Source organism: Carcharhinus amblyrhynchos, chromosome 26, assembly GCF_965287045.1.
Source record: "Carcharhinus amblyrhynchos chromosome 26, sCarAmb.v2.hapA, whole genome shotgun sequence".
Classification (NCBI taxonomy): domain Eukaryota; kingdom Metazoa; phylum Chordata; class Chondrichthyes; order Carcharhiniformes; family Carcharhinidae; genus Carcharhinus; species Carcharhinus amblyrhynchos.
In genome coordinates, this window is record NC_137349.1 from 32,435,623 (window position 1) to 32,452,393 (window position 16,771).

Here is a 16,771-nt window from a genome sequence, read left to right on the forward strand (position 1 = left end):
AAAACTAAAACTTAAAAATTATATTTTAGATTTTAAAAGTGTCTACATCTGAGGTTTTTCAACAATTGCAGTTCATAAAATTGAATATTTACAGCTCTTTTACAGTAAATTCACTTGGTCTCGTCAGTGTCAAGAAGCTATATAATCCTGTTTCTGCCACAATTTGTAAAGATTATGTTTAAATAAGCCCAGTGCTCCTTCAAGATACTGCACAATTCAGTAATGCACCCAATGCGGATTGTGACCTTTGTAACCGCTACGTGCTTATTAAAGATGAGGCAGCCTGGTGCTGGGGTTGGGTGGAGCTTAGTGTCAGCATTATTTATATCATTGATATTTAGTCAAACCTCAATTCTTTTACTGCACCAGTAATTTCATACCAGTCTCCAGCGGCCTCTCAGTAAGCATAGCAGATTAGTGTGTCCTGAGGGATTTCTCTGCACACTGAACCAGTCCACATTAACTGCCCCTCACCCCACCCCAAACACATTTCAAAAGGAGGCCTTACAGTTAGTTGCCAGAGCAGACATTTTATTATGTCAGTCTGGACTACAGTCACTATTTGAGTGTTATAAATATCATGTGCATGGATAAAGGAGACATCTCATGTATCCATACTATCCCACAAACAGCCACTGTACTCTCTCTTAGGTTTGCAGTTAGCTCTTTGTATTTTGTTTCTCATGTGCATCGTTCTTTTAGTCAAGGAGAAATCTGGAGCATTTAGTCATGTTGTTAATTACTAAAGCAACATGTAGCTCACCTGAAATTATGATAAATGCAAAATACTGTGGCTGATGGCAGCTGAAACAAAAACTGAAAAATGCTGAAAATCTGAACAGGTCTGACAGCATCTGGGGAGAGAATAGAGCCAACGATTTGAGTCTGGATGAGCATTTCTCTTTCCGTAGACGCTGTCAGATCTGCTGAGATTTTTCAGCATTTTTCTGTTTTTGTTCTACTTGAAATTATAGTTAGACAACTCTGGCACCTGCTGAAACATGGCCGAGGCTGTTCTTACCCCAAACTCTGAGTAAACCACCTCCATTTTCAGTTGCTGAAATGTGATAAAGTTGGGACTTGACCTCCTTCAGAAGGTGTTCTCATCTCCATGGTCACAAATGCCAATTCTCACTGAACTCCAGAACCACAAAGATCCCTCCAATAGCTCATGAGTTACCATGCTTCACCTACATCAGCCATCAGTGCTGAGGCTGACATGGGAAAGTTCAATAGTAGGTGAGGATGGTATGAATACCTGGCTGATTTCTCTTGCCAGTCTCCCTCCCTATTCCAGAGAGCTGATAGTGTCCCTACTGTTGCTGTTCCAACCAAGACTCTTCACCAGTTTATTCGCCAAACTATTGGGAAAAGCTTCAAGCCAAGTACCTGAGTGCTGGTGCCTTTGACACTTGAGAATGAAGCTAGCAGTTCCAGGTCCGTCTGAAAGAACATTGATGGAATTCTCCATCAGCAAGCAGGAGTGCAGAGACAGATAAATAATAATAATCTGAGTGATCCAATTTATAGTCTACAACCCACAGCCTGTATAGTCCAATGAAAATAAAACAAAGAATCAAGTAGAAAAATAAAACTGAAGTTCTGTTTCGAAAAACAAACCTAAATTTGTTTGTACAAGTAGAGTATCTCAAAACAGGCAACCTGAGGGCAGAATCTGTGCCAGATTTTAGAACTTGCCAGTTTTCAGGCCAGGTGAGGTACGAGGGTTGCTCAGGGCACTTTTAAGTCCAGGAATAGACTGACAGTGTGAAGCCAATGGCCTGGCACATTGTGCCAATGCAGTACCTAACTGGATAAACTGACAAGTTACTTTATTCATTTCACAAAAATTTAACATCATGCACAGCAGCTTATAAATAGGGCCGGTTTTCAGATAATTGGATTTGAGACATTGTGCTTGTGTATCTGTTCTAGTTAACTTGAGATTGCCTGAGAGTCACATTCAACCCAATGAGAGTTGAAGATAAAAGTTTGATTTTTTTTCTGCAAATGTTGCACCCTTCATGTTCCACAGATCTCTGAAGCTATTCCAGTACCTTCTATTCCTCTCTTCCATTTAGACAGCAAATGGTGGCAGAACAACTATGCATGCATGGCACCGAAGTCAATCCCAATCACAGAATCCCTGCAGAATAAGAGGAAGTCATCCAGCCCATCGAGTCTCCACCGACTACCCAAAAAAGCATCTTACCCTAGCCCACCCCCTGCTCTACCTACACCCGTAACCCTGCACATTTATCATGGCTAATCCACCTAACCTACACATCTACAGACACTAATTTAGCATAGCTAATCCACCTAACCTGCACATCTTTGGACTGTGGGAGGAAACTGGAGAACCCAGAGACATGGGGAGAACACGCAAACTCCACACAGTCACCCAAGGCCAGAATCGAACCTGGGTCCCTGGAATGGTGAGACCCAACTTCTGCACACAAATATTCTAGCAGGGGTTAGACCACAGATTGGGTACCCTGGTTGCATTTTCCTTTACCTTGCTCAGAGAGGCCAATCACTGTTGCAACCATGTCTCTGCCCAGCTAAAATCTATTAATTCTAAATAGATAAGTGAATCAAACTAAATACCTGGTTTGTATGATGCGGACATTTGTAATGATTGCAAAACGAACACCCCCTCCCTCCCCCCACAAACTGGCAACTCTTCTCTAAAGTGCTACGAGAAATTCATATAAAAATATAAGCACTGATGGTCAGAACCTTGCGGCACATCTGTAGTCACAACATACAATGCATATGAGACGAGAATTCCAATAGTTAAAGCGTTTTTCAGGTAAAGCGGTATTTTTCCACAGTCTCGGGAAGGTGTCTGGAAGTTGATGCCTTGTGTTGGCCAAAGTTGCTAAAGACTGAATTTCAGAGTTAGGGTTCCAGTGAAGAATAATGGACGGGAGAGTCAGTGAAATCTCTGAGCAACTCGAGAAATCCCATACTGGGTCCTTGACAATAAACCAGAAGATGCCCTGCTAAGGATAGCAGTACTATGCTATATAAAACACATCATTCTGCTACTCAAAGCTGTGATCGCGACCACCACTTCCTCTTCAGGTCACAAAGTGCAATTGCTGTTCTTTTCTAATTGCTCTTAACACATCAATCAAAGAGAGATCATTAGTGGTTTTAAATACGTTTTTTAAAAGAAAAATCAAATTAATTTACTTTCTATTGGCATAGTGGTTGCTCTGTACCTTGAAATGACCTTTTTTGCTGCTGCTTTTATACATTCCTGCAACTTTCAAATGTCACGGATGATTTTGCAGAAGAAGTCATTTTTAATCATTCCACACGGATTGTTCACTGTTGGTGGGGGAAACTTGAACTGGTGGGATGCTGTTATCACACAATTTGGGTAAATTCCTTAATGCACGCTCTTGCCTTACCTACTGGAACTACTGTGGCCTGTATAACGCATTGTTTCATCCATTCGTGAGGACGTATTCAATCACTGTCCAATTGCTACCAATATGATCCATTCCGCTAGCACTAACAGCTGAAAGAGAATAAAAGAATCACGAGTTCCAACTAAAGGCTATGCTCTGCCCTTATTTCAGGGCCCTTTCTCCCTCAAGGGTGCCATTCCTATGTTTCCATAGAATCCTACAGTGCAGAAGGAAGCCATTCAGCCCATCCAGCCTGCACTGACAACTATCTCATCCAAGCCCTATCCCTGTAACCTCACATATTTAACCTGCTAATCCCCCTGACACGAAGGGAGAATTTAGCATGGCCAATCAACATTACCTGCATATCCTTGGACACGCATATACAGGGAGAACCTGCAAGCATCTCCCATTGACCCAAGGCTGGAATTGAACCTGGGTCCCTATTGCTGTGAGGCAGCAGCACTAACCACTCTGCCACCCCTAGACATGTATTTGTGCTACTTTCTGCCACGAGTGCTAACCAGTTAATCTTCCCATGTTGCGATACCACAAAAGGGAATTTTGATAATACTGCACTCAGCATTTTGCAGAACATCTTTTAATGATTACAAATCTCACCCACCCAGAACAGCAGCCTGTTTGGTAAAAGTAGTTTCGGTCAGGTACTGCCAGATTCTCTTTCTCTGTTTTGGGCCAGAACTATGTAGTATAATTGTAATATCACATTTGCTAAAGAACAGGCAAGTTCATTTGATTTCCCTCTGTGGGAAATGCAGCCAAAGGAGAACAGCACCAACTGGCTACATCACTGCCATCTAGTGGCCACACTCAATACTGCTTCTGGCGGCAGTAAGAAGTCTCAAAAGTCTCACAAGAAGTCTCTGGTGGCGGGCACAGATGATGGAGCTTGGACTCCCGGAATACAAGCAATCTCTGCCTATTAAACCCTGGCTTCATAGAAACCAAAGCTTTTTAATAACCCAATTCTCAGGATACATGGGTGAGCAACGGGAAAAGTTATTTTCCTTCTAGCTTTACAAGGAATACTACTGGGTGCATGAAGATACATTTACAGTTAAGAGTTGATTGAGTTCAAAAGGAGAGCAAGTGAGCTAATGGTCTGATCAAGAGTTCTAATCGTAATCGTTACATTTCAGCGCCATGAGGACAATTGGAAACCTCACGGTAACATCAGAGGTCACTGCCATTTTCAATGCAATCAGTGCTGGTTTAACCCCTCAACCCTCAGAAGGCACTGAAACCTTTGCTGTGCGCCCTCCAGTGCCCTGTCCAAGTGATTACCCCCTACCCTGTCCCAAACACACACATACACTGCACTCAACATCTGGCTGATTTTTCCACTTTCTAGCCCCACAAGTACTAAGGCCAATTAATTCACTGCCACCCCGGGGTATGGTCAGTGGTACACCTTGAAGGATCCTGGGATCCTCTGGTTTATTCATCTCATGATGTGGGTATGCCGGCCTTGGACTGGCGTAAACACAGTAAAAAGTCTGACAACACATCTCAGTAACACACACAGAGACTTGCTAATCCAAGCAACAGATAACAACCAACTAGCGACCAAAACTTCAAAGGTGACCTCAGGGTGTTTTGTTCATCAGTAGGAGGATTTGTGGAACACGTGTAAAACTTAAGTAACTTTTTTTCCCCCTACATGATGCCAGCATGTGAGTTATTTATATTTTACATAGCACCTCCCAAGATATTATTTTTAAAAGAATCTAACGGCCCACATCAGTAAGAACCCGAATGAATTACACACATTTGTTTCTGGCTGTCTAGAAGCCAGTCATGATATTTGAGCCTGGAACTACTATATTTATTTAAGTTCTTGGACAATGAGGTAAGAGAATAATACTGGAGGATAGATCCCAGCTTTATGAATGTGGATCCTCTTTTACTAAATCTGCTATAGGCCCAAGGACAGTCTCATTTAAAAATTACCCTGCAATGCTTCAAATGCTGATTATACAAAGGTCTATGCCTCAAATTCCCTGGATTGCGATTTCCTGATAGCTGTTAAATATGATTCCCGTCAGCTGCGAGTAGGAAAGGGGAAACCAGATTGGTCTGTAGTTTTACTGGGCCCTTTCTCCTGCTTGATGTACAAATGGGGTAGTTCCAACTAAATGATATTCCCTTTTGTTTCCTACCACTGGGTAAGAGGCAAGGGAGCAATGTTAAATTTCCACTGACGGCAATACTCAGCTCAGTGTGAAGCAAAACACACAAGAAGCAACTACTCTGCTCAGAATCAAAGGGGGAGACTAGCTCTAAATACAACTCTTCCCTATGTGCCGTGAACAATGTATTTTAGGCAGATTCCAATTCGGATTGGGGAAAAGGTGCAAATCAATGCAATAAGACTGCATGGAGGTAGGAAGCTTTCAATCTCCGAGGCAGGGTGATGCAGTTGTGCACACTGGGGTTCCCAGTAACATGGATCGCTGGTCCTTCCTGTAGTTTCCCTACCTTGTGGAGGTTCCCAACATGGGCAAAGGAGATGAAAGTTGAGACTCTCTGACAGTGTCAGACCAATAAGTCTCAGATTAAGCCTGTGTAGGTGTCTAAAGGACTGCGAGTCTTCAAGTCATAATCACTTAAGGTATTGCAGCAACCCTGTCACGTTCTGACCTCAGCAATCAATACTGTGAAGATACCTCCTTGTAGCTTTGTGGTGTTGTTTGCGTGGGCCCGTTTCCAGACCAGGGATCTGGTCTTTTCCTTTCAACTCAGGCGCAGGGTTCCAGCTCATGCTGCAAGCTTGAGAGAGTTCAGGACCCAGGACACTGGAGAAGGGAAAACTAAAACCTCTCCCGAAAACCACTCTTCAGTTCATTATTCGAATGTAGCATCTCCGAGAATGTCAACATTTAACATTTTGCCATTCCCACCGGCTTTCTACGGTGAACCTAGGACACCGACAGTCTACAAACTGAAGCAGATGTCAACATTCAGCCATTCTCAAGGCTTCCACTTCTACCACAAAAACTATTCAAAACAGAAAACACTAAACAATCACATTTTCATTTGACCCTGAATAATTTCCACATTCACTTCTCTCAGTTCCTTCTCACTTTTTCTTTTCCCAGCTTTGTTCCTTTTCAGAGGTGCCTAGAATGCAGCAACGGTCAGCTAGCTGCAGGCTCCCAGCTGGTAATAAATGTGTTCCAGAACTTTTACAAAAGTTTGGTCCTTTGGGGTTCTGTTGGCCATGGATCCCTTTAATGCAAAAAGAAATAAAGCAAGTGATTAAGTTGAGATATAACTGAGCCAGCAAATCACAGAAACTGGTAGCATTTCCCAAAGCCTCCCACAAAGCTCCCACGGACTCTGCTGTTTAAATGCCACGGATTGAAGTTACTGGCAAGCCAAGACTCAGCAATGGGACACTCATTGTGTTAGCCGAGAGGAACCATTGCTCCAGAAAACCACGTCAGTGGGTACGCAGCCCGTGCCTGAGATTGCTTACTGAGCATCTCCATCGTGCGTGCAAAATCCCACATCAGCCTGTTCATTTCATATTTCCTACTTTTGTTTGCTTGTCTGTGGTAAGCATGGAAACCAAAACACAGCGAGGTAGCATGAGTGCTTAACCTCTCAGCGCCAGGGACTCAGGTTCGATTCCCGGCTTGGGTCACTGTGCTGAGTTTGCACGTAGCCTCTGCGTCTGCGTGGGTTTCCTCCGGCTGCTCCGGTTTCCTCCCACAGTCTGAAAGACGTGCTGGTTAGGTACATTGGCCATGCTAAATTCTCCCTCAGTGTATCTGAACAGGCGCCGGAACGTGGCGACTAGAGGATTTTCACAGTAACTTCATTACAGTGTGAATATAAGCCTGCTTGTGACACTATTAAAAAAACTGCATCACCTGCGATCCTCAACTGCATTAGGAATATTCACAGGAGAAAAGCCACTTACCTTAACTTTATCCAGAAATGTTGTCTCATCATTCCATTTGTCGTTGAACTTCACAATGTCCGGAGCTGCTTTGTAATATTCCAGCAGAAGCATCTGCCAAGGGAGTTTCAACAGAACTTACAGATTAGTACACTGGTCACACCTGCCCTGTTCTAACCCACCATCTCTCCCCTCCTCTCTTTGAGCAATGGTGTTTCAATGGGAGGTGTATCCACGCTGACATGCGATTTAGTTTTTTTAAGCATTGTCACTGGCAACAGTGGCATAGTGGTTAGCACTGTTGCCTCACAGTGCCAGGGACCAGGGTTCGATTCCCAGCTTGGATCACGGTCTGTACAGAGTCTGCACATTCTCCCCGTGTCTGTGTGGGTTGCCTCCGGGTGCTCCAGTTTCCTCCCACAGTGCTGGTTAGGTGCTCTGGCCATGCTAAATTGTCCCTCAACGTACCCGAACAAACGCCAGAGTGCGGCGACTGGGGGATTTTTACCGTAACTCCATTGCAGTGTTAATGTGAGCCGATTGTGACACAGATAAAACTGATATGTGATAACGCAAGAGGTTTTAACAACAACTTTTGAGTTTGCATGCACTTGCGGGTTCTGGCCACTGGGTGGGACATTATTGAAAGTTCAGGAAGCACATTAGGACTTTTTGACAGATTTGTTACAACACAGGCGGCCATTCGGCCCATTGTGGCTGCACCAGTTCTCCGAATAAGCAGGACACTTCATTGCCTTTCTCCTGCCTTCTTCTTGTAACTCTATCACTAGATTTTTCTCCTTATGCAGGGGTATATTTTGAAACTTACCTATGTATTTGTTCTTGGTTTTTTTTTCTTAACTCCTCAATGTTTCATTCAAGTGTAAGCTTTGATCAGAAGTCAAAAAGATCAGAGTATTCCGACAGTGGCTCCTGATGCCTGCCATTTATTACATTTGCTGTTGTTTAGACAGCAATTGTAGCAGAGGAGGGCATGGAGCAGGAGGTGGGAGGGGATGGGAAGCAGACCAAAGCGCAAGTGGAGAAATTATTTTTAAGGAGGCTCCAGAAGTGTGGGCTTCGTGCTGAAATGCTCTGGACAGTCACTGGGAGATGGTGACATTCACTTTCTGGAGTCACTTTGGGAGAAATACAAAATTATAAAACTACTCGCGTGCCTTAAGCCGCACTGAGCTCCATCTGTATTCAGCCCGTGACAGACTACCATGCTTCTATCTCCAGTGGGTCACATTACAACTCACAGTCTCCAGGCAAAAACACTGGGAAACATTTCTCAACCTGCAAAAGGTACACTTTTATTTTGTGAAACAAATCTTAAGTCCGGCAGCCAAAAAAAAAGTACCATTTCATGTAGGACATCAGAAGTTAGGAATGTATCCTGCACGTAGGTCATCTCCACCTCCATGGGAATGCCATAATCATTGGGCTTTTGCTAGAAGAGATGAGAAGACATTAAAAGCAGAGAGGATATGCAAAACAGGAACAAAATGGAGGCGACATGATTAGACTATTGGCAATAAGATGGCCAACCCTTCAGTCCATCTTTACAGCAGCGACGCAGCAAGTGACGTATGCATCATGTTACAATGTTCCATTAACAATTACTCATTTCCTGACCCAGTGTCCACCTGCAATTCACTTCCCCAAGAATGGAATCACTGGCCAAGAACTTCCATTCAGAATAAGCATGTGGCCAGCGCGCCCACCAGTTCCTGCAGACACGACCCCAGAACCAAATCTGGGTTCACATACGCATCACCAGTGAACTGCGTGCGCCAAAAGGACACTCACTTGGTCCACTGGCTGTAGGAGGTTTGCACGGGATCCCGATTTGCACACACACAGAGTCTCGTGCCCGTTTCAGATATCCCAGCTGCAGACACAAATACTGCAAAACGGAAGACTTTATGCATCACAGGAAAGGCTGAAATAACCACCCCCCCCCACTCAGCCCCAAGCTGAATGTCAAACACTGCTTTGCAAAGGCAAAAATCAGGGAACTGAATTTCTATCCCGGAGCACACAAGGAATAGAAAGACCTGACATTAATGTTGTGTACTCATGCCCTTAGCATGTCCCATAATAACTCTTAGCCAATCGTGTACTTTTGTAGTGGGGTTGCTTACTTAGTGATCATTCTGACAGCCAATTTACACACTCAGATTCCACTAACAGCAATGCAATAAATGAGATCTGTTTTAATGGTACTGTTAAAGAAACTTTTATGTTCATTTGAACAGGTTTGCTTCAGCAGGTTTTGACGGCACAGTAGTTAGCCCTGCTACTTGACAGCGCCAGGAACCCGGGTTCAAATCTGGCCTTGGGTTACTGTCTACGTGGTTCACACTTCCTCCCCACGTCTGCATCGGTTTCCTCCGGGTGCTCCAGTTTCTTCCCACAATCCAAATACGTGTGGGTTAGGTTGATTGGCTATGCTAAATTGCCCTCTAAGTGTCAGGGGGATTTGCAGAGTAAATACGTGGGGTTACGGGCCTGGATTGGACTGATGGGTGCAGGCTCAATGGGCCAAATGGCTTCCTTCTGTACTGCAGGGATTCTAACAATTCATCCAATAATGGTGTACTCTCACGGTACAGAAAAGATCCAAACCCTGAGATGGGACTTAAAGCCTAACCTTTTGACCTCTAATCCAAGCTACAACCTGAATGAAGCTATTTGGCCCATAGTGTCTGCACTGGCTCACTAAAAGCTATTCATTATTCCCAATACCTACACTCAATTTGACCTTTTTCAAATATTTCTCATCAACTCCTTTATGGCTGTTAAGAATTCCACTTTCACCATTGTCTCTGGGTGAACATCCTGTGTACCAATAACTCTGTGCAATAAAAATAATCTGCTAACCTCTATCTGTTCTGAAAACTTCTAAACAGCACTGCAATGATTTTCCCCATTTCCAAGTCAACCCTCTACAATTTTGAACACCATTATCTCCCGTTAATCACCTTTGTTTCAAAATTTGTCCCAGTTTTGCTGGTCTCCTTGTCCAACTCAGTAAAATTTCTCTGTAGCCTTTGTATTGCTTGATTTTTTTTGGATGTGGGCAACAGTGGCCAGCCAGTTGTGGACTGACAATCATTAATTGGCTCAAGGGCATTAAGAATCAAATGCTTAGCACTGGACTGGAATCACATGGAAGTCACAGCAGGAAGTGGCAACAAGTTCTCATCTGTGAAAGACATCAACAAACCAGTTAAGCATTTACAACAATCCAACTTCCGTAGGCTTCCATGGGTGCCAGATTGATTGGATTTGATTTAAAAAAAAACAGCTAATCTGTAGAAGGAGGCCATTCAGTCCATCGAGTCTGCACCAACTCGCCAACAGAAAGTTTTACCTAGGCCCACTGCCTGCCCTATCCCCATTAGTCCTCACGTTTCTCCTTACTCTACACATCTTTGGATACTAAGGGGCAATTTAGCACAGCCAAGCCACCAAACCTGCACATCTTTGCAGTGTGGGAGGAAAACAGAGCACCCAGTGGAAACCCACGCAGACATGGGGAAAATGTACAAACTCCACACAGACAGTGAGCCAAAGCTGGAATTGAACCCAGATCGCTGGCGCTGTCAGGCAGCAGTGCTAACCACACTCACCGTGGAAATACTGTATCCCTTTGCATTGTTGTACTGTAGCTTTTATCTGGTGTCTCTGCATCCTGATCGCAGTGTAACTTTACTGTAGTGTACCACTGTGCCGCCTGACACCTCAATGCAATACAGAGGGAGTATTGGATTGTCAAGTGTGGTATCTTTGAAATGAGGCATTAAAACAAGGCCTTGGCTGCCCTGTCAGATGAATGTAAAAGACTCCATTGATTTATTAGAAGAGAACAAATTGCTCTGAGGGTCCTGGCTACTACTATCTTATTGAGACATAAGATAATGAAGGGGCTAGATAGGGTAGAGGTAGAGAGATTCTTTCCGCTTAGAAAGGAAAACAGAACTAGAGGGCAGAGTCTCAAAATAAGAGGGGGGGGCAGTTTAGAACAGAGTTGAGGAGGAACTTCTTCACTCAAAGGGTGGTGAATCTCTAGAATTCTCTGCCCGTTGAAGTGGTGGAGGCTGCCTCGTTGAATATATTTAAGTCACGGGTAGATAGATTTCTGATAGACAGGGGAATTAAGGGTTGTGGGGAGAAAGCGGGAAAGTGGAACTGATCCACTTCAGATCAGCTATGATCTTATTGAATGGCGGGGCAGGCTCGAAGGGTTAGATGGCCTACTCCTGCTCCTATTTCTTATGTTCTTACTAATCCTTCAGCCAATATGACAAACATTTCATCTGGGGTTGTCATCACGTTGCTATTTGTGGGACCTTCCTGTGGATAAATTAACTGTCACGTTTCCTCAATTTAACAGTGACTACATTTCTTTGGGATGCCCTGCAAGGTGCTATACAAATGCAAACTCCTCTCTTAAGAATCCATATACGAGCATCCACTACCATTTCCTCAAAAGTATTCCCATTTTCCCACACACAATTTTCCTTTCACAGATGAGTCTTTGGTGGAGTTCCAAAGATTTTCACAGTAACTTCATTGTGGTGTTAATGTAAGCTTACTTGTGACAATAATAAATAAAATTTTTTTAAAAACTTTAAAAAGAGGCAGGGAAAATTTGTTACCCAGTCAGTGAGTGTGAGAGCGAACAAGATTCTGTATGGTTCTCTAAAACTACTTAAATTAATCAAGAGGAGGTTTAATTTAATGCTGCTGATTAATAATAACCTGGTGCTGTACATTTCCACTTTAGGTTTTGACTTAGCAGCGGAGCGTACAAAAATAATTGGGATTGAATCACTTCTCAGCCTTTCAAGGGCGGGATTTTCCAGCTGTGTTCACTCCAAGGTCGGAAAATCCCACCCGAGGTCAACGGACCCTTTGCATAGTCCTTGTCTCACCCATTATAATTCCCGTAGCAGCTGGGATGGGAAAATTCCAACCCAATTGTCAGATCAAGCCCAAGTTAGGGATACAATCTTGACAGCTTGGACCCTGTTCATCTCCCTTATGGGGACCATGAATTGGTTTCAACTGGAATTTTAGTTCGGTTTTTGGAGCAAGCAAGGGACGGATTTGCCCGGTCCATTCAGAGCTTTGGCTTTGTAACTTGAAGGTCGGAGTAAAATTTAAAACAAAAAGGAGTGGGGTTGAATCTCTGACAGCTCCAGGATGAACTGAGTTATTGGCGCTCAGGAAATTTCAATTCACTGCTGCCTCTTAAGTCCCTTCAGCAGGCAGTCTTCCAGGTCAAGGGGCAGCATTAGCCACACCTTCAGCAGTTTGCACTCTCACCCACTTGGCAGTGCCATCATTGAGGGGGTCAAGAAACAGAGATCCTGGTTTCAACCAACTCACAGGGAAAGCAGAGGTAAGGAAGTCATGGTGGCACACAGCGGTTAGCACTGCTGCCTCACAGCCCCAGAGACATGGGTTTGATTCTGTCCTGGGGTTACTGTCTGTGTGGAAATTGCATATTCTCCCCATGTCTGCATGGGTTTCCTCCCACACTCCAAAAGATGTGTGGGTTAGGTTGATCGGACATGCTAAATTGCTTTTTAACGTCAGGCAGATTAGCAGGGTGAACATGTAGGGTTACGGGGATAGGGCCTGAGTGGGATTGTGGTCGGTGCAGACTCAATGGGCCAAATGGTCTCCGTCTGCACTGTAGGGATTCTGTGAAGTGAGGTCATTCACACCATTAATCCTATACTAACGCTTCTAAATGAATCAAAGCCCCATCTTCAGAGTACGGACAGATTATAGGCAGAATGTAGTGGTGGCAGATCAGCTTGCTAACTCCAGCAGCTACAGACAAACGTTGTGATGTTATTGAGGATTCTGACAATAGCCGTACCAGCAGAAAACAACATGATGTGAGATGAGTCACTTACTTCTGGAGGAGGCAGAACCCAGAACGGAGTAATTTTTGATTCCAAGTTAGTGCTTCCAGGGTGATACGGCCCTTAAATAGAGAGAGAGTCAGTTACAACGTTTCTCCCCTTCCTTGGAGATTGGTGTTAATAATTAAATGAAATATAATAAATACATTGATGGGGAGGCAATGGTCTAGTGACATTATCGCTTGACTATTAATCCAGAAACTCAGCTAATGTTCTGGGGACCCGGGTTCGAATCCTGCCGCAGCAGATGGCAATGAGTTCAATAAAAAATATCTGGAATTAAGAACCTACTGATAGCCAATCAACCTAATTCGTACATCTTTGGGGTGTGGGAGGAAACTGGTGCACCCGGAGGAAACCCACACAGACATGGGGAGAATGTGCAAACGTCACCCAGGGCCGGAATCGAACCCGAGTCCCTGGCCCTGTGAGGCAGCAGTGCTAACCACTGTGCCACCGCGCTGTCTTCACCATCCTCTCGGGTAGTTCAGATCCCAACCACTCTGCTAGTTTTGCTCATAGATGTTAGAATCATAGAACCCTACAGTGCAGAAAAAGGCCCTTTGGCCCATCGAGTCTGCACCGAATACAATCCCACCCAGACCCTACCCCCATATCCCTACATATTATACCCACTAATCCCTCTATCCTACGCATCCCTGGACACTAAGGGGCAATTTCTTAGCATGGCCAATCAACCTAACCCACACATCTTTGGGCTGTGGAAGGAAACTGGAGTACCCAAAAGAAACCCACGCAGGCACGAGGAGAATGTGCAAACTCCACACAGACACAGTGACCCGAGCCGGGAATCGAACCCAGGACCCTGGAGCTGTGAAGCAGCAGTGCTAACCACTGCGCTACCGCGCCGCTCATGTTATCATTGGGGTCTTTTGTCAATCACCAGAAATCAGTGCAGTTCAGTTCTCAACCCTCCAACTGATGTGACCAGTTTTCTCCCATCTCCTCCGTCCAGATCCCTCGTGATTTTGAGCACTGCTCTCAACTCTTCTCTCAACCTTCCTTCCTATAAGAGCAATCTCCAACTTATTTAATCCATCCAGGAAGCCTCTCACCCCTGGACCTTTTCTGCACTGGAATTTCCTTCCTAAGCTGCAGTTTCCAGAACTGGGCACACTACTCAAAGCTGAGACTGAAGCAACGTTTTATAAAAGATTTGTCGTAACCTCCTTGCTTTCGAATTCCACACCTATTTATAAAGTCCAGGTTCTCATATGACACTACAACCACTTTCTCAACCTGTTTTGCCACTTACAATGATTGGTACACAAACAGCTACAGGTTTTTGGATTCCTGAAATTCCATTGGAATTGTGCCCTTTACTTTGCCTCTCCTCATCTTTCCCACTGGAAGAGGGAGGCTAATAAAAATGGAATATGGACTATTATAACAATTTGAGGGCAAACAGCACTCATGGTTTATTAAAGGGATCTCACGGCTCAAAGGATCACAATCAAAAGGAAATAGTACCTTTCTGAAGGGACTTCTTAGGGGAAAACTATATAGTGCAGTATTAGAAAGATTAAGTAAAATTCCACACTAAGGGTAAAACCATCACCCAGCTAACATGCTAATGTGGCAAAAATACACTGCTGGCTTCCTCAGCAATCCCAAATGTTTCCCATCTGGTCCTGGTGACTGAGCAAATTTAGTTACAGCCAGCTTTTCCAATATCTCCTCCTTATCAATGACTTTTCAGAGTCTCAAACACCTCCCTTTTACTATGATTTTGGCAATAAATTTATTCTTTGGTAAAGAATATTCAAAAAATATTCATACCTCAGACACGGCCTCTGCGTAAAGCCCCTTTTCGTAGAATCATCATCCCTACAGTGTAGAGGGGGGCTATTCGGCCCATCGAACCTGCACCTACAACAATCCCATTCGGGTCCCGTCTCCATAGCACCGCGTATTTACCCCACTAATTCCCCCAAGGGGCAATTTATCCTAATCCACACATCTTTGAACTGTGGACACTGGAGCATCCAGAGGAAACCCACACAGATACAGGGAGAACGTGCAAGCGCCACACAGTCACCTGAGGACAGAATTGAACCCAGATCCCCGTGAGGCAGCACTGCTAACCACCGTGCTGCTTTTGCTCTCTAATCGCTGCCCCACCTCCCCCTTATTTCCCTTTTACTACTTCTGTGCCCAACGAGCATCTGAATGATCTATTTAACCACAAAGACTCAAAAATTGGAAACCTATCAAAGTCAAAGAATGAAGTAACAAATTGCTTTAACCCACAGGTTCCAGGCTGCTCATCTCTGTGGGCCACATATATGGGATCTCAAATCCTGGTACAATTCTCCCACTAATCTGCAGGTACCTCACTCTACTGATGCCAACATATGCCAGTGCTCTGACTAAAGAATTCTCCCCAAACCTGCCACACAATTCAAACAGAACAAAGCAGCACTGGAGAAATACAAACAAAAAAAGAACAGAGTTGCCTGGGTCCTACTGTGGCACACACGATCCATGGCTGATGCTTTTACACAACCCAACTTTCCCGCATTACCAAAATAACCATCTAAAGATGTACCCAGAGCTGAGTGGACCTCTTACCACAGATGAGTGCCAGACAGGGCTGAAAACTGTTGGTGGTTCCCTGTAGTTTCAGCTGATAGTCCATCTGAGAATCAATGTCTTGCAGAGAGGGCAGGGCGCGGGTATACGGGTGACTGTGGTACCAACCGACCAGCGACAGCCCCCGTAGGAAGAGGTTCTGGCAAATCTGTAGAAGAGATCGTTGTGTTCAGTTCAGAGAAGATGCAAAGATAATAAAGGAGATGGATAGGGTAGAGGTGGAGAGATTCTTCCCGCTCAGAAAGGACAGCAGGACTAGAGGGCACAGCCTCAGGATAAGTGGGGGGTGCAGTTTAGAACGGAGTTGAGGAGGAACTTCTTCACTCAAAGGGTGGTGAATCTCTGCCCGTTGAAGTGGTGGAGGCTACCTCACTAAATATATTTAAGTCACGGGTAGATAGGTTTTTGGTAGGCAAAGGAATTAAGGGTTATGGGGAGAAAGCGGGAAAGTGGAACTGAGCCACTTCAGATCAGCCATGATCTTACTGAATGGCAGGGCAGGCTCGAAGGGCTAGATGGCCTACTCCTGCAGAAGGAAGCCATTCGGCCCATTGAATCTGCACAGACTCTCTGACGGCACATCTTACCCAGGCCCTATCCCCATAATCCCATTTACCCAGCTAATTCCCCTAACCTACATATTTTAGGACACAGTCTTTGGACTGTGGGAGGAAACTGGAGCACCTGGAAGAAACCCACACAGACATGGGGAGAACGTGCAAACTCCACTGGAATACATTTTGGAAAAATGTGAAGTTATCCGGTCAGGTAGGAAAAACAGAAAGGTGCAATATTTCTTGAATGGAGAGAAATTGAGAAGAATTAATGTCCAAAGCGACCCAGATGTGCTTGTTCACAAGTCACTGAAA

At 44.5% G+C, this 16,771-nt stretch overlaps 1 protein-coding gene across 2 annotated transcripts in view; it reads right to left on the reverse strand.

Moving 5' to 3' along the window:
- The window catches only part of mpnd (MPN domain containing), a 40,594-nt gene continuing 23,823 nt past the window's right edge, over positions 1–16,771 (reverse strand). For both annotated transcript variants that reach the window (XM_080212754.1, XM_080212755.1), the window contains exons 9-13: positions 15,882–16,050; positions 13,281–13,351; positions 8,708–8,797; positions 7,366–7,458; positions 1–6,668 (exon numbers count right to left, since the gene is read on the reverse strand). In XM_080212754.1, coding sequence (XP_080068880.1) covers positions 6,582–6,668; positions 7,366–7,458; positions 8,708–8,797; positions 13,281–13,351; positions 15,882–16,050 — 510 coding nt within the window. In that variant the 3' untranslated portion in view covers positions 1–6,581. The remainder of the gene's footprint in view (positions 6,669–7,365; positions 7,459–8,707; positions 8,798–13,280; positions 13,352–15,881; positions 16,051–16,771) is intronic.